The 18,210-nt window shown below is 42.6% G+C and overlaps 3 protein-coding genes across 4 annotated transcripts; 1 reads left to right on the top strand and 2 right to left on the bottom strand.

Moving 5' to 3' along the window:
- The first annotated feature begins 379 nt into the window (after positions 1-379).
- Positions 380-6,619, top strand: orc3 (origin recognition complex, subunit 3). Of its 2 annotated transcripts, none has more exons than XM_061082871.1 (20): positions 380-440; positions 540-591; positions 1,061-1,158; positions 1,319-1,457; positions 1,562-1,666; positions 2,354-2,520; positions 2,600-2,739; positions 2,876-3,035; positions 3,476-3,589; positions 3,706-3,839; positions 4,043-4,106; positions 4,205-4,321; positions 4,456-4,535; positions 4,810-4,943; positions 5,059-5,162; positions 5,286-5,383; positions 5,475-5,616; positions 5,738-5,854; positions 6,080-6,159; positions 6,440-6,619. In XM_061082871.1, the coding sequence occupies exons 1-20, from the start codon at positions 417-419 to the stop codon at positions 6,543-6,545; spliced, it is 2,175 nt and encodes a 724-aa protein (XP_060938854.1). In that variant the 5' UTR covers positions 380-416; the 3' UTR covers positions 6,546-6,619. The 2 variants fall into 2 exon arrangements, with proteins under 2 accessions (XP_060938854.1, XP_060938855.1); XM_061082872.1 differs by having other exon boundaries at positions 5,062-5,162.
- Positions 6,620-6,990: 371 nt separating this feature from the next.
- LOC133015373 (akirin-2-like) lies at positions 6,991-9,450 on the bottom strand. Its single transcript, XM_061082556.1, has 6 exons — positions 9,247-9,450; positions 8,740-8,913; positions 8,438-8,581; positions 8,175-8,324; positions 7,755-7,826; positions 6,991-7,605 (listed from the first exon to the last, which is right to left on the bottom strand). Exons 2-6 carry the CDS (start codon positions 8,909-8,911, stop codon positions 7,595-7,597), a joined length of 549 nt encoding a protein of 182 aa, XP_060938539.1. The 5' UTR covers positions 8,912-8,913; positions 9,247-9,450; the 3' UTR covers positions 6,991-7,594.
- Positions 9,451-11,250: 1,800 nt separating this feature from the next.
- On the bottom strand, positions 11,251-13,007 carry LOC133016046 (cannabinoid receptor type 1B-like). Its single transcript, XM_061083350.1, has 2 exons — positions 12,881-13,007; positions 11,251-12,734 (listed from the first exon to the last, which is right to left on the bottom strand). The coding sequence occupies exon 2, from the start codon at positions 12,670-12,672 to the stop codon at positions 11,251-11,253; it is 1,422 nt and encodes a 473-aa protein (XP_060939333.1). The 5' UTR covers positions 12,673-12,734; positions 12,881-13,007.
- Positions 13,008-18,210: the final 5,203 nt, after the last annotated feature.

The following is an 18,210-nucleotide window of genomic DNA, read 5'->3' on the forward strand; positions in this document are numbered from 1 at the left end:
AATATAAATATATTAGAAGAATGTGGGAGCATCATCTTTACATTTTTCTGCCATCTAAGGATATTAGTGAGAGCGCAACAAGGAGGGTGTTCAACATCAGCAATGTTAAACAGAAACAAACTACAGCGTCTAAAACTACAGAGATTCTACTTAAATTAACAAAAGGCTCACGGTCATATGTCAGTTTATCATTTGATAACATGGATAAGACCGTTACTTTATATTATCAAAAGCAACAACTTAAGAATTTAGGATGAAGTCAAACTTATGAACACAGCGTAACAGTCGTTACAGCTGAACACAGCCTCTTCCGGCTACGTCACGTTGGCGGGAGGTGGTAGCAGCCGTCATTTTAAATCCACATTTTCTTTCCACTAAACTTCCAGCGTTGGTCTCTGATATAAAACTCTCCTGACATGTCGACTTCATCTGTGTCGAAGGTAAAGTCCCATTCTGAAGTTACAAGTCACGTAAACATGGCTCAAAGTTCCTCTGCGTGTTGTTGTTGTTGACTCACGTTGTGGCCGCTGACGTTTCAGGGCTGTTTTGTTTTCAAACCAAGTGCGAAGAAGAAGAAGCAGCTGAGTTTAGGTGAGTTCTGCTCAGATCGAGAAGAAGCTGTCTTTTGTTTAAAGCTTAAACGTGGCTGTAATAATCATAACGTGTATGTTCACATGTCACTTTCATCCTCACGTAGTTTTCTATTTGATTTGATTAATATTGATGTATTTATTCTATGTTCTCTTTGTATCTTTATATGTTAGTATTGTATGTCATATTTATTTATATTGAGCTCTACATTTTATTTAATGTTTGTTTATCTTTATATAGTAGTATTGTATTTAATATTTATTTTAATTATATTGAGCTGTTTGATTTAGTTATTTTCATCTTAATAAAATTAATAGTATAGTATTTTTTTTAATTTATTTATATTGAGCTGGATTTTATTTCTTTTTATTATATTTAACATACAATGGTCTTATGTTATCTTCCATCTGACAAATAATACTTATACTTAATAAAACGTATTCTCCTGTTTGCCTTGTTTCCTCCTCAGAGGACCATTTCACTGATGGCTGTGAAGGTGCTGAAAACAGTGAAGTACGATTCAAGCTCTGTCAGCTTCTGTGGGAGCAGATCAAAACAGACACAGAGGTAAAATATCTTCATCACATCACCACTGGGTCCCTTTAGAAGAACAACAAGATACATTTTAAAACCTTTTGCACTGTTCAACTGATTTGAACAAACTGCTGTATTCAGTGAATTAAAGTAAGAAGACTATATTCACCATATTTTCTTTCCTGCACGTAAGGTCTTACAGGATGAACTCAACAGGAAGGTCCTGGACAGTTTGTTGGACCTAACCAGAAAATGCTCCTCCACTCGTCAACACAGTGACTGGGCGTCGAAGATGAGAGCCAGTGAGATACCCACTGCAGCTCTAGTCCTTGGTACACAGACGTTTGCTGACTCTTTATTCATCATCCGTTCTATTTGCCTTTTGAGGGCTGTATACATTTAGCCTGACTTGCTTTTCCTACCTTGCCCTCCGCAGGTGTGAACGTCCCAGATCATGACATGACCTTCCACAGTCTGTCGGAGCAGCTCCAGCAGTCTGTCACCCCTCATGTGGCCTCGGTCCAGGCCAAGGAGTGTGGAAGTAAGAGCCTCCATTTAAGAAACTGTTGGTTTTGATACCTCTGCCAAGGAGATTTGTTTTCACACCTGTGGGTTTGTTGCTTGGTTTGTTTGTTTGAAGCTTTATTACACAATTGTAGGGGACAGGTGATAATACACTAATATGGTTTGCACACTTACACACCTGGTAAGGAGCGGTGGTGCTACCAAAGTAACAGGTGCACTGGGTGTGGTTAAAAGCGGATGTTTTGGTTAAGCCTGGAAGTGTCTGTGGTTGAATTGTTTATAAAAAAATCGACGCCGAGAGGCGCACAAAATTAGAAGATCTCCGGATTACATTATTCCCTCGACTCCTACACAATTATAATAATAACAATTCAAAATATTTCCATGAAACCCTTTGGAAGGATGTGGTGAGTGTCAAGGAAGAACCCGTTAAATTTTGATGCAGATCCGGGTCATAGGCGTGGATCCAGAAATTCACCTTCTTTAAAATAGCGAGATGTGGTGTTTTTGACAGTTTCACCATTTTCCCAGGAAATAATAAATAGATCTTAGTGAAAGAATCAGGCATATTCAGGGGACTGATATCTGTTGGGCCTCTACTAAAGGCCATTCTCGATTGTTTGAACTACCTTAGTCTTGGTTGTGTCATTACTCCTGTGACAGTTTGAGCTTTCAAGTTTATATTTCTGGTTCATCATTTCAGCATTGAAGCATTTGATGAAGAGGGTGCTGGAGAAGTTAACGGGCACAGATGTGGCCGTGGAAGATGAGGAGGAAGAGGAGGAGGCTGAGCAGACGAGTGCTCCGCTCCACAAGGGCGCCCACTGCTCCCTCGGTACACTCTGCGACTGGTACAAGACAAAAACAAAGGTGAGAATGGAAGCTGTAGCTTGATAAAATTAAGTTTGTTCAGCTGATATTTAGAAAAATATGTTTATATCTATGTCAGAAATCCAGCGGTGGTACTCCTGGAAAAAAGCGAAGTTCTCCAATCAAAGATGAGCAACAACAGCCTCCTGTCGTAATTATTTTTAAAGACTTGGAGGCTTTCAATCCAAGGGTTCTTCAAACCTTCATCCTCATCTGCAGGTAACCAGGAACTCCTGAGCTGAACCAATTATTGACATGGGATTTGATCATCATTTTATTAAGTTCCTGAAAAAAATCAGCTTTTGCAGCCGCCTAAAGAATCTTCATTAAGTCGACTCTTGTCTCTGTTCTGCAGTCTGTACATCGAACGTCTGCCGCTGATGTTCATCTTCGGCATCGCCACTTCACCCAGCACCATCCAGCACATGCTGCCTCACTCTGTGTCCTCCCTGCTGTGCATAGAGCTCTTCCAGTCCCTGTCCTGCACCCAGCATCTGGCCACAGTCATAGACAAGGTATGTTGGGTTCGAACGTTGATCAACCAGCAGACCTTGCAGCTCAGCTCCTTCTTCAACACAACGGTCCAATACAACGTCCATATTATTGTTGACGCCGCACTGACCTGCCTGTCCATCTCAGGCACCATCCTCCCTTCACTTGTCAACAAGTATTTCCTTGGTTAATAAACAGGGGATAAATAAATAATGGCTTGTGCCATGTGAAGTAATCCTTAACAACCCTGTGATAAACCCTGTGGCCTTTTTTCAAGCATGTGTAACAAAGGTATAATAATATTTAAGATTGTATATATTTGTCTTTGGTTGCTTTTTATTGTGAATTTTTCGTGTCCCCCTACAGAACAGTTTTTCAAATGCTTTAATAAACATATTATTGGAGTATTTGATTTAGACGTTTATTATATAATTTATAATGGTTTTGTCTTGTCTGTTTCCAGTTTATACTGACACATCAGTTCCCGTTTAAGCTCAATGGCAAAGTGATGCAGGTGCTGATCAGCATTTTCCTCTACCACGACTTCTCAGTGAGAAACTTCATCAAGGGTGTTCAGGTACAGAGATGCTCCTAAATGCTTTATCAGTCTTGCCTCTGCTTTTGTCGCCTTGTCTGAAGATCTGATTCAGAATTGCATGGTGTGTGACTTTCTGCGTGTGTGACTTTGTGCAGCTGGCTCTGCTGGAGCACTTTCACTCGCAGCCTCTGAGCGTTTTGTGCTGTAAGAAGAAGGAGGCTCTTCTGAACGTGACACAGCTCAGTGTCCGAGACCTGGAGAGGATCAGGCAGCTGCCGTCGTTCAAGAGGTACAAACACAATTTGTATTTCCCCTGTGTGTGAAGATTTATTTCTTTGTTTCTATGTTTCAATCACAAAATTGCTTTTGAATTTTGTGAACACTCTGGATAACTTCATATTCGAGCGTGATGAAATTTAATATTGTGTTGTTTGTTCCATGGTTTGCTTTTCACCTTTTCAAATGTAAAACAGACTTAACCTTTTTTCCTAGGTATGTAGAGAGGCAGGAAACTGAGGAACAGGTTCTTCTGTTGAAGGAGGATGGTTATTTAAAGGTACATTCTTTCTTTTACCTCTCCTCCTGAGGCACTAGCCAAGAATAATGCAGATATCTGGCCCCAATCTAACACCTCAGCTGACCATCTGTTTTCAGGATGTGTGCCAGAGGCTGATAAAAGACCTTCATAAATACCACAAGAACTACTACCCTGTCCTGAGGTGCCTCCACACGCTGGCCTCCTCATTACCTCGCTACCCTCTCGGAAAACAGGCATGAACTCTGAGCTCTTTGTCTAAAACAATATAAAATAACACTTTTGAACCAGCTAATTTGACTATAACCACGTTTTGCTCTGTTGCTGCGCTGGTGTGTGATTTTTCACTGAAGTTGTCTTTGTGCTGCAGATCAGGGAGCTCCATTTAATTTGCCTGGAGAAGAACGTGTGGGAGAATGAAGATTACCAGTCGGCTATGAAGCTTCTAAAGTAAGCTTCCATAAATAATATGTATGTTTCAAAGAAATAGAAGTTATACATTAAAAATATAAATGACAGTAACTGTAGTCACTTAGATTCCTGCCTACTTTTTGAAGATGCTCTATTTTTGATATGTTGTGTTTATTGCACCTCCTGGTGGACAGATTGAGATGGTGTTGAGTCTTTGTCGCTCCCCTGATCAAACCACAGTGTTCCAACAGCATCCCAGGTCTGAATCTCACGTACCGTTCATTCATAAACTTCCTGTGGGTTTTCCCCCCAGGATGCTGGCGAAAGAAGAGCTGGTCATGCTGCTCCAGAGGTGTGCAGAGATTCTGCAGCAGGTCAAGTCAGAGAAGATGAAGAACGCTCTTATCCAGCTTGAGGAGTTGCTCGCCAAATTCAAACAGTTGGACAGTTAGTATTAAAATATGGTTGCATCTTTTCTCAATTAATTATTAAAGTTAGTGGAATAGGCAACGGTAATAGTATGTCCCTACTTGCTCATTCTTGTCTTTCATTTTCATCTTAGCAGCAGCAGCAGCAGCTGTTGAATCTGTCCCTGATGTGGAAGAGAGTTTCACGTCTCCAGTGAAAAACCTTCAAAAGAAAACCGATCTCTTCCAGCTGCAGAAGGTAACCCACCTGTATTTTGAAGGGAACGTATCAACTTGACTTGTTTTCTCTGAAAAAATTCCCCACTCCACTGATGTTTATTCATACTTGAATACACACTCTGGATATTGTCGTGTTTTCCAGACACTGCTAGAGCTGAACGAATCTCGGAGATCCAAGAAACTCAGTCCGTTTGAGGTTCTACGCAATGAAGCCATCGATTTTATCGATGGCCTAGTGAAGTAAGACAGATCAGTTTCTTGCTCCACTGGAAGTCTTAATGAATTTAATACGATAAAATAAATGTATTCCAAACATCTCTCTCCCACCAAGGAGTCACTTGTCTCCCCCAGAGTCTCAGACCCTGAACGAAGTCTGCTACTACAGCTCGTCTGCCACAGTGAGACGCCACCTCAACGCTACACCTCGCACCTCCATCCAGGCCGCTCTCAACACCCCCTACTATTACATCCAGGTACAGCTCAGGAGGGGCGACTGGAGGACTGAAGCCAACTCCAAAAAAACGTTTGTGTGTGTGTGATACATGCTTTGGAAAAACCTCAAAATGTTAAGACATCTTAACTCTTGACTTTCAGAATGACAACCTGAAGACGGAGGACGGGTCGGTCTCTAATGCTGCTCCTGATATCTGCATCGCTTACAAGCTGCACCTGGAGTGCGGCAGACTCATCAACCTCTTTGATTGGCTAGAAGTGAGTTTGTATGTTTTTTAAATCATTATTTTTTAAGCTGATTTGCAAGTAACTTAACTTGTTAACAGGGCAACAACCCTCTGTAAGGAAAAACATAAATGTTTGTAACCTTTCAACCTTACCTTTGTTTTTCTGTCTTAATTGATCCTAACAACTGATGTGTCAACCTATTGATCTGAAGATAAGACTTTGGACACGTGCATGAACGTGTTTGTTTGTTTTCAGGCCTACGCCACTGTGGTTTCTGGAGCAGAGGGTAACGATCCAGATTCTGAAGATTTTGGGAAAGTGGATCAAGTCAAACAGTATCCTTCCATCATGTTTCCTCTATTTTCTTACTTAATGTTTAATTCGTTGGGTGAAATGAACATAAGGCAAACAGTCAAACGACATAACCAAGTCTTAGGGATTCTTGTTGTGTCGATGCAAACTATAAATTGTTATCAGTGGTTGTGAGGACAGACACTGAGGTGACTGTCAATACCATTTGCATATGTTGCTATATGTTGCAGTTCTAGATTTATCAACACTGGCTATAGTTTAGTCCACTTTTCAGAAACCTTTGTTCCTCATCTTCGTCTCCAGCGCTCGTTTCATCCAAGCCGTATCGGAACTCGAATTTCTGGGCTTCATTAAATCCACCAAGCAGAAGACGGACCACGTGGCCCGACTCACCTGGGGGGGCTGTTGACCATTGGAAGAAAATCAAGTGGGAGTTGGATCTATATTTCATGTTTGTTTTTGCTAATAAAAGATGTATGCGAATGGCTGTGAATACTTGTATTAATAACTTTGAGAGAACAAACTAAGAAAATACTACTTTTATATCTTAGGATGCAGATCTGTAATATCTGGTGCTGTGTTCCAGAAAAGGGAATGTAATTCCATTTTATTTATCTAAAAATTCCAACTTCTAAGCCACAATTTTCCATCTTTAAGTGGCCACAATACTCCCTCATAATAGAGGAAATCTGAATTCAGCATTTTCTCATTTTACAGGAGGCACGGCTTAGATAAGTTTAAAGTAACAAGTTAATTGGGAAACTGAGATTTGCGATAAGGGAGTTTTTTCATACAATGCAGTGATAGATTTACATGAGGGGACAAGGTTTTTTGTCTGTCATGTACAAACACGATTCTGAACTCTTAAAAGATTTATTGTTTTTTCCCAATAAGTACATTGGTTTCAAAATGATACCAGCAAAACAAAAGTCAAAATAAATAAAACACTGGTAGGGAGAGGGAAAAAAAAAACTTGCCCACGTTATTCTCAATTTAAAAAGCGATGAACAGAGGACGAACTGCAAACATTCTCCCTGTTCAGCTGTGTTTCTTCCACTTCCCTTCAGATTGACCAGCAAACCTTGTTTTAAACTCTGCGCTGCTTTATCGTATTTACATGTAACAAAGAGAAACAAGTGACAAAGCCTGGAATGCTGGGAATCATTACAAAAGTGAGATAACTGTAGATACGTACAGCAGGAGGAACATAGGCCACTGGTAGAGATAGGGTCCATTCAGTTACATTAGGACCTGGTTGCTTACAACAGAGTGGTAACAACAACAGCTTCATATAAACCTTTGCCCAAAGACAGAAATATGGCACAGTAAGAAAAGTTTGATTTAAACTAGCTAAACTGAATCTCTTACAATGATGAGCATTTTTTCTTTCTTTCTTGAAATATCACATGACAGCTTGCAGCAAGAGGAGGTTGTCTTGCAGACGTGTCTTTGTCCCACTCAGGAAACATCTGGAGCAGAGGGAGATGAAACAAAACCACACTCGTTACTTTCATACTTAAAAAAAAGCGGCGCTCACACTGAGATCTAACACTTTGTCAATATAAGACATTACATGAAACATGAGCGTGTAAACACTGATGTAATGAAAACTACTCACAGCTCGCAGGTTGCTCCCCGAATCGTCGCATTAACTGATCGTGTGTGAACTTCACAAAGGTGTCATATTGTTCTGAAATCCACAAGAAATCAACATGTTAAGACTTCACCACAACTTCTATTATTGAAATGTGTTATCAATCTTGAAAGTTACTCAGAAACTAATCTAAAAACATCCCAGTTCACCAATCACTCTTCACAATACATTTTGTTTACTTACATCTGTGACTACATATTTTAAATTAACTCCCCTCAGGAGCTCAGTAGCAGGTGTGGGAGAAAGAGGAAGTGCTCCTGTTATTAATGTCTTTATGAAAAACTTAATTAACATCCCTTAACTCAACTATGCGGAAGTCAATCTTAGTGTGTTTCCTTATAAACCGGGTTTCTTGTTCTGTCTTCTTGCTCTGAACGTACTAACCTGCCAGTTTTGAGGTCAGGGTCTCCTCGTATTCTTCCCGCACCTTCTCTTCCCTTTCTTTCAGCAGGCGTTCACAGATCATTCCAACTTGTCTGAGGGTGAATAACGGCTGTTCTTTTCTAGTGGGAGAAACACCTCCGGTGGACGTTCCTGCACAGATGAAGCAAAGACTTAAGAAACACTATGTGCGTAGCAGCTGTGATTGAGTCAATACATGTCTCAGTAACCGTGTCAGCAATAGGCATGGTGTCAAACCAGCTAACCTGGCATGCTGGAAACATTCATAGTAGACGACTGGGGAGGGGACTCTGGAGAATAGCAGCTCTCCGACTGCTGGTAGCCTCCATCTAGATGCTTCCTCTTCTGAATGCGTTTGTACTCCTGCTTGATGCTGTTGAGGATTTGTTCTGGAAGGACAAACGGACACACAATCACCAACACAAGTCCATCACTAAAGACAATGGAGGATTCACATTATCGCAGAGAAGCATAGCTGCTTTCTGGTTAGATGTGGGGAGGCTCAACATGTTGCTAATGCCTCTCAGCCAGCAGGCCAGCACCATACCTGCACTAAGTCTGGACGATGACTCCCCAAATGGCGAGGGCTCCATGCTCAGATACTTCCTAGGGGACGAGGACGACGGGGCCACGGGGATGCATCTTCGTCGTTTGGGGGAAGCGGGACTCATCAGGGGGTCGAAATCCATGGTCCTCTTCAGGGTGGCTCCACACGCCATGACTTTAGTTTGTTAAAGGGAGGAGAAGGAGGAGGAGGAGGGGAGGAGGAGGAAAGAGGGGGGTGAAAAAATACCGAAACAAGACAATAATGAAGTGACGACACGAGTGATCTCGCCGAGCTGATGGCCGCGGCTCTTGTGTATTGTGTCGAGCCAGCTCCAGGGATACTGCGCAGCTCCGGCTTTCAGATCTCTGCTAGCGGGGCTAACGCTAGCCACTCTCGCTAGCCAACAATCAAAAAGAAAACAAAGCTAACGTTAGCTCCGGCCGCCGCCGCCGCCTCCGCTCGGACCCTGCGCCGCGGTGCACGTTCGGAATTAAAGCCGCTTCTTACCTGTCGCTGGAGGGAGGAAAGTGTTCCGTCACACAGCAGCCCGGCTATCGGCTTGTTCTGAAAGTTACGTCCCAAAAAGTTGCAGCGAGGAGCAGCCAGCTGCGGGCCGACAGTGGGCTGGAGGTAGCGGGGCTAGCGGGAGTTAGCACAGCGAGCTAACACAACTCCTGCTGCTTGTTTCTCATACGAGGCTGTCGGCTTCGCCGTGACGTCACGTGTGAAAGGCGCCGCGGTGCACTCTGGGCCATGAAGAGAGAGAGAGGGTCGAGGGGGAGAAATTCAAGTTTCATGACGTCATAGAGATTTGTAATTTCACCATTTTTATTTAGTTCATTATGTTTATTTATTTACATCAATTGAATTATTTGCTTTTAGCAGGATCGATACATTGGGAATAAAATATTAAATATAATGGTAATAAAAATGTGTCCTTATCCCCACAGGAGGGCAGTGTCACACATGTTATACAGCTAAACTAGAATATCTAGGTTTATGACTCAAAAATTATTGAGTAAAAAGTATCAGCAACATCCGGCTTATAACTCACCCCAAGAAAAATCTAACCCATAACAAACTGTGTTCATTTGAATGTTGCCTCATTGTTGAGAAAACTCAATATACTTATATTTCAACCTATATTTAAATGAGACTAAGGTTGTCAAGATTTTTGTAAATTTAAAAATATGCATTTATATTATTTGAGGCTTAAAACGGTGTAAAAAACAAAAAATGTAGATGAATTGCACATAACCCGGCTACATCCAGAACTGTAACTCCCCTAAAGTTTATTTGAATTTTTTGTTGGGGAAAGTTCAATATACAGAATATTCCATCCTATACTTATATACATCATCAAATGATGTTCATTTGTAAATTTACGTTTTAAAAACGTGCTTAAAGACGCTACTAGAGTAAAAACATGTAGATGAAGTGCATATAACTTGGCTAAATCCTGCTCAAATCTCCCTTCAAGCAAAATGAAACCAACCGGAAATATATTTAGTTATGTTGCTGCCATGTTCGCCACAAAACCGAGAAGTTCTCTCTAGTAGCTGAATTATTAATAACCCTCACATGCACACACACACACACTTTTACACCTTGAAGAGAAAGAAATACACATCCCTTATAAATGAAATCAGCTGCAGGCGCTGATGTGCTGGTTTGTCATTTTTCAAAGTTTTTTATTGAAAAGATCCAGGTAAGTTCAAAACACTTATGATAAAAAATAGATAAATATATTCATGGACCTCATGTTTTGGCTAATACACAGCTTTAAGGAACACAATAGCACAATGGACGCCTCAGAAGAACAACAGAATGCTAACTGTTTTATAAGCACGAGTAATAAGCATCTATGTAACATTCCCAAATCACTGCTGACTGAAGTTCTGTTTTGATCAAAAAGACATTTACATTTCAAAATGTGACTCCATATGTTTGCCCTGCTAAGCACAGTAAAGAAAATAAAGTAAAAATGCAATAGAATGCTAAATTTCACAATATCATGGTCTCACAAGATCATCAATAGTTGATTTCAAATCACTAATGAGATGCTAATCTTACTTTGTTACAAGCTATCGTTCAAAAAACTGACACCTTGCATGAGGGTGGACACAGTTTCAGTTTGCATTACTGCCACAATATTGCTGCGAAAGTACAAAAATGAAATCACAAGTTCTAGCTTTAAGTTGAAATCTGTAAAAGAAAGTCAAACTACAGTAAAGATGACAAAACATAATGTTGGGAATACGACTGTATTATTTCCTGAATGAAACGATCAAGTCGGCCTTTTTTTCAGACTTGTGCGACGTAACAAACCATGTCTTGGTAGTAAAGACAGAGGAGAACAGTGTTGTGTTAATATCACAGATCTAAAGTCTGTTTCTCGTGTTTTGGCACATTTCACAGTCACAGAGCCGTGCACTGGGGGGGGGGGGGGCGGGGGGGCGGGGCTGCTCTACACCATCATCACTTCACAGCCGTAGCAGAGCAGCTCGTCTCTCAAACAGCCTCTGCAGTGTGAGGCTCCGTCACTCCAGAAACCGTAACCCGGGCTACTTTCACTTGGGTGTTTCTGCCTTTCCCCGCCCCCCCGCCTGCTGCTCCTCTCACACTCCTGCTGTTCCAGTCGCTCTCAGCGCTGTTGTCCAGGGGCTGCGCCGCTCCCCGGCACATGTGGCAGATGTTGAGGAAGGCCCGGCGCAGGTCCTTGCTCCTCATGGCGTAGATCACAGGGTTGATGGTGGAGTTGAGCAGGCACAGCATGCTGCAAAAGGCAAACACGGTCTTGATGAAGTCGTTCACCTTCCCAAAGAGGTCGTAGACCATGATGGCGAGCAGCGGGCCCCAGCAGATGATGAGAGCCACCAGGATCAGAACCAGGGTTTTGGCCAGGCGGAGGTCCATGCGGGCCTGCTCGGGCCTTGCTGTCTGAACCTTAGTCCCCTCCGCCGTGTAAACGATCACACTCCTCTGAGAGCTGCGGCTCAGCATGCGGACGGCGTGGTGGTGGGACTTCCAGAGGATGAACATGTAGGCGTAGATGATGAACAGCAGCAAGACGCTGGTCATGCCGATCCAGAACATCAGGTACTTCTGGTCCATGAGAGGGAAGATGTCCGAGCAGACGGAGTTGAGTTGCTTGCAGTTCCAGCCCAGCAGCGGCAGCAGGGAGATGACAATGGAGATCGTCCACATCACACTGAAGGCCACGACTGCTTTAGTCTTTGTGACGATGCGCTTGTACGCCATGGGCCTGTGGATGGATATGTATCGGTCGATTGCGGTGAGGAACAGACTTCCTACAGAGGCGGTGAAGGAGGCGATGACCCCAGCCAGCTTGAAGAGGAAGATAGTGGGGCTGTCCTTCCTGTGGAGCACATGGAAGTCCAGGAAGCTGTAGACAAAAATGATGCTTCCTATCAGATCAGCCACAGCCAGGCTGGCTATGAAGTGGTAGGAAGGCCTCGATCGGAGCGTCTGGGAGTGCAGGATCACGCACAGCACAATGAGGTTCTCCAGCACCGTGAACGTGCCCAGGGTGAGGGCCAAGATGGCCACGGCGAGCTGCTGACCAGGAGTCAAAATCATAAAGCACTCCATGTTGTCTGCAAAGTCCTCCCCGCACGGTGGCGCTCCTCCGCTATCCAGAGACGTGCCATTGGCGAGCAAAAGGTCTGACACATTGGTGGGGAAAATGGGAGAGAGGCCATTGTAGAGGACCTCCTTATTCCCAGGGACAAGTGAAGAGAGCGAGTGGGCGATGGCGGCGGGGAGAGGTTTCTCAAAGTAGGACCTGCTCTTGATCAGGGTCGAGTCGACGGAGGGGTCGTGGTAGCTGGCGTCGTTGGAGCCGAGATACTGGACACCTGTTGTTAGCGTGCTGATGGTGGTGCCGGCTAACCTTTGCAAAGCCAACTTCATGGCTGGTGTGTGGCTGCAGAGATGCTCAGTGGAGACGTGTGTGGTCAAACAGCATTAGAGCCGAGCATAGGGACATCTAAGAAGAAGAAAATCAACAAATAAAAACTCTTTCCATGAAGGATTCAGTCAAAAATAAACACATCGAGTTATATTTAAATATAAAAAAAATATCAGATTACACTGATATCCATTAATATTCGTTGATGATAGATACGGTGGAGGATGGATGTGTTGCTGGCAGACAGGAGGGGAATCTGTGTATCAACCAGCTGACTCCAGAGCAGATGCATCCCAGACAATAGTGGGAAAGTGAACAGTTGATGACAAACCTGTGCAGCCTCAGGGGAAATCACTGCATTAAGTAGGACAGCCAGGGCTTTCTTATTAATTAAAGTAGGTCATTAAGCATTAAGCTTTTAATTCAATAATCATAGGAATAATGAAGCATCAAGGGAGAAACAGAGAGAGTACATACAGTCTGCCCAATGATCCATTTAATTATGATATTAATTAATTAATTGACTGTTTACTGGGGCGGCGGGGGGGGGGGGGGGGGTTCTGAACGAGATGTTTTATTTTGAAGATGACAACAGTGATGTCTCTCAATTAAACAGCTGAGGGATGAAATACGTTTAAGTTTGAAACACAAATAAAATATCTCTCATGTTTCCTCTGTTGACAACCAAAAGCTTTACGCACAATCTGGGCAAAGAACCAATGAAAAACACCGGCAAAAAATACAAGAAGAGACACCGAGTGAAAAGTAGTGATGATTTAATAACAGACGTACCTTGATTTCCTCAGTACGAACATCGATCCACGACGCGAAGAAAAGCAGTTAAACTGGGAGAAAACCAGTGGGATTTTACCTCCCAGTTGTCAGTCCCAGTGTCTCCAATAAAACTCCAGCAGCTACTACACTTGTTGTTTAGATGATTTTCAGGAGGAATCATCAGCTGTTGACAAAGCAGATATTGTCAATGTCAACTACACTGAAGCAGACAGGCAGCCGGTGCGTGTGTGTGAGTGCGTGAGTGCGTGTGAGCGTGTGGTTATAAGGCTTTGTGCGCCTGTTGGTCACGTGGTCGGAGGTGTTGGAGCGCAGGAGGAAGCTGACATCGTCCACACCTTGTTATTTATTTATTCATTTATTTATTCATTTATTTATTCGTAGGGAAACAGAACAGATGCTGCAATTGAAAGAAAACTAATAACAATCATAACATATATATGTAATAATAACACGTGTGTGTATGTATGTCTATATGACATATACGCAGCATATATAGTTATTATTACAGATTTTATTTGACTACACATATGAAAACATTTATGACTATTTATTATTATTATTCATATTATTATTCATATTATTATTCATATTATTATTCATATTATTACAATATAAAAACACTATATTGAATGCATATTACTTATTATGCAGGATGATGATTAGGAATCTCTCCCTCTATCTCTCTTTGTCTCTCTCTCTCTCTCTCTCTCTCTCTCTCTCTCTCTCTCTCTCTCTCTCTCTCTCTCTCTCTCTCTCTCTCTCTCTCTCTCTCTCTGTATGTATATATACATACATACATACATATAAAATCTCCCTCCCTCCTGCTATGTCTTCCTCCAGCTCGGGTCCTGGGAGTTTGAGGGTTCTGTGCTGTATCTCAGCTGTACCTATAGGACTGGGCTCTTCTGTACAGAAGCTTCAGAGGCTCCCAGTTTGAGGAAAGTCACACCGCTCCTCATGAATTAAGTAAAAGATATTACTACTACTACTCACATATTGATAATGAGATAAACTCAGGTCCATATATTGGTGCCATTTTAAAGTGTGACTAAAAGTCCACCTTCAATATCCTCCACTAATCCTCTCTTCATTTACTGCAGTACACGTACACACACTATGTGGAGTGAGTCCTGTTCTCATCCTCCGCAGCTGCGCAATTATTTCCACTTCGCTCTCCCACAGGAGCCGTCTCCCAAATTACATGTATCTTGTTGTGGAAAATACATGACATTTGGCGATGCAACATCATGGGAAAACAATGAAAGGCGCCGCACACATAATGCCAGTGGCTCCAGATTTGGCAGAACGGAGGAGGCTGTAGAGTCATCCAACTAATTACTGCACACATGTTATGCTGCACTTGAAGCACGTTCAAAAAGCCATTGATCATTTGTGGCAGAGCAGTACATCCAATATGTCCTGTTTGTGAAGACGTTTACACAGAGACTGTAAATGAGATGTCTTACGCACCATCTGTAATTGACTCAGATTTATGTAAAGTGGCTCTCGGTTTTCTTTTTCATAAAGTTTTACGAGTGTTGCAAGCTGTGTAAAGGCCTCTGTGTGTGACAGCCACATGTAGAAGTTCAGTTCCCCTGAATCATCTTCCAGCCGTGTGGACCGAGGAGTAAAGGGCGGCTGCTGCTGTTCTTTCACGTCCATCTGTCTCCCTGGATTGATTTTAGTAGGATTCATGAAAAGCAACACAATGCACCTCATTCACTATTGATCCTTCCCTGTGTGCTGTTATTTCAGGGGCTGATGAAATCATCACTTGTAGGAGACACAGGTTCTCGTCCCGAAAAAATGGAATCTTTCAAACAATACTGTTACAATTCCGTTGCATATCCAAATAAGTAGTATGTGGACTCAGACAGCCGGAGGGTGTTTTTCGGGCTTGAAATATATACTGGATATACGCACACAGTTTCCAGACACGACTCTGCAGCATGCTTTCTGTCTCTGATGTGTTTGTGTCAAGGTGTTGGTAGATGGCAGAGTGTGTGGGGAAGGAGGGGAGGCAAGGGGAGGGAGGGTGGATGAGGAGGAAAAGATGCACAAATAGAGGATGAGAGGAGGTTGTGGGTGAACAGTGACAGCTCTAAACTGTTTCCTAATCTGCCACTTCCATATTCTGTTTCTCTCTTGAGGCTGGAAAATTGCCGCAGTAAAGAGAAAAAGTCCAAATATTACATTTAATGAAATGTATTTTATTTTGTTTTTAATATTTAGTACATGCGAACCCTCGCCTACCGTCAGTCATCAGCTGTCTGCATCCTCATAATTCCCTTCCTCAGGCAGTTATACGTACATACATGGCTTCACTGGGCAAATCAAGGGTGTTTGTAGATCAGCTTTTAATTGAACAAACAGCTCCGCTCTCAGGGAACATTGTCGGACAAATAAACAGGGAGAAGTGAAGTGTGAAAGTTCCCTGTCATGTTCCTCTCTTGTGTCAGAATCTTTGCACAGATCTCCCTCGCAGGGATCAACAGCTCAGTGCAAAGTAGGAACAAGTTGTGACTCTACGCCTTCTGTGACTGAATTTCTCCCCGGATGGAAAAAAAAACAGGAAGACAATGAGGACAAAATCAATAAAAAACCTGTAATCCAGTGCATAACTAAATGATGAGCCGCTATGCTGCAGAAATGCTGGATATTCTTGGTGCAAGGGAGATAAACAGCGTAATGGTCAGTGGGTAGAATCCCCTTCATGCACCATTAAGTTTTGTACAGACCTTTTTTTCTTTTTTTTTATCTCAGCAGAACACAGTGGTAATCACAAAGACTTAGCCGGCGGTTCAGTGAACGCCGGAAACACGATGCAAATAAATGCTCTGGGCACAGAGGAGTCTGTCAGGCGGCAGAGCACAGCGTCAAATCCCAGCTCAGTGGAACCTCATCTCTCCTGGTTCACATGTGATGCAGAGCAGCACCGATGCAGAGCAGCAGTCAGCAGAAACTCTAACGCTGCTTTTGGTCATAAACTGAACTCCGGACAATCTCCTGCCATGCTGTATGAGAGAGCGCAAAAGTCCGATTGTGAGGCTCCGGATACTTTTCCTGTCTTCACACTGTATATACCAGTTTAGTTACAATCCTATTTTTCTCTATTTCTATTGAATATATATATTTTTCTTAAATATTGGTTACTTGCTACTTGCAGATGCCTTTTTGACTCTTGCGGCTGTAATATTGCAAATTTCCCCATTGTGGGACCAATACAGGATTATCTTATCTTGTCATTTTCCTAACAGTACCCTAGTGAGAACTTCAGAGAACATCCGTATGTGCTCGTGTGAGAAAACAAGAGGAGATCCTCCGGAGGATTCATCACAAGCGAAAAGTTCAGAAATATCTCCGGTGCCGTAGAGTATTCGTGATAAAGGCTGACACTGTTGTTGATGTGCAGTAAAAAAAAACACATGATCTCCGCAATAGAATTTGTATCCATCTTTGTGTACTGCACCAGCCCTCACCTGAAGCTCCTGAGATTTCTGTGTTTCTTTGTAGAATCTCGTGGGAAAGGCAAACTCTGGAGAAAGTCCGGACCCATTTTCCGGAGTTCATGCCTAAAAACGACACATGTTTCACCATCATGACCAAATAAGATGAGATACACTCAGGATTTGTTCGGCCCAGTAGAGCCACAGTACAATCACAGCCAAGGAACAATTCACCTGACCTAAACGCAGCTGCCGAGCGTCGCCGACAGACGAGAACCCCGAATGGCCCCGACTGCCATGACACGTTACCTGTAATCACATGGCCCACTTCTGTCAGGAAGAAGAGCGGTTGTCACATTCAATTTATTCTTAGCCGTTCTCCTCTTTGCTCCCCATTCCGATTTTTTAGCTGCATAATCAAACCAGGCTGCAATTACAGGTTTTACAGTGACATGGCAAACTTGCAGCCTTGCCTTTCACTTTGAGTCGAGCTTCTTTTTGCTGAAAACATCTGAAAACTTAGCTATGTGAGCAAGATGTCAAGAGTGGATTTTCAATTTTTTTTCAAATACTACCACAAATGTATAATTGAACTTAAATAGTGACACGCACTCGAGGGGGGATGATGATAGGTGATGAGGTATACCCAGCGTGCGTGCTGCATATACCACTAACGGAAAATCAATTTTCTTCCTGGTGATGTCATCATGATGCCATTTATATTACCATATGATGACAAATTATTCTTTTATTTAAACCAGCTGTATGTCATGTCTCTCCACTGGCTGTATGATGTCATTTTCTGACTTTATAGTGATATGACATGACATCATACCCATCACATGATCATAAATAGTTCTTCGGTCAATATAACCTTCAGGCTGTGTTGTATAGGATGAAGAGATACCTTTAAAACGCATATACCCTTGTTTGGTATGAGTCTGTGTAAGCGGGACACACACACGCACTTGAATAAATACATAGAGACTTTCTATCACTGCTGTTTGTAAAGGTATCACAGTGTGAGCTCGATTTCCTACATTGTGTGTCCATGAAAACATGTCATCGCCGCCGCAGCACTCATCCATTCTCATTCTCTTCACTCCATCATGTTTATTCCCCCATTACTGGCAGATGCATCCAGCTCACAATATCAGAGTGCTCTCACATCCCAGATGAGTTCTTTCATCATGGCAGTGACACTTTGTGCATCAGCTTTTAGTTTTATCACCAGATGAAGAGATTCCGCTGCGAATGACATTAAAGGGACGACTGCTTAAAATTGGTTGGAGATTTGTT

This window comes from Limanda limanda, chromosome 12 (genome assembly GCF_963576545.1).
Source record: "Limanda limanda chromosome 12, fLimLim1.1, whole genome shotgun sequence".
Taxonomy (NCBI): domain Eukaryota; kingdom Metazoa; phylum Chordata; class Actinopteri; order Pleuronectiformes; family Pleuronectidae; genus Limanda; species Limanda limanda.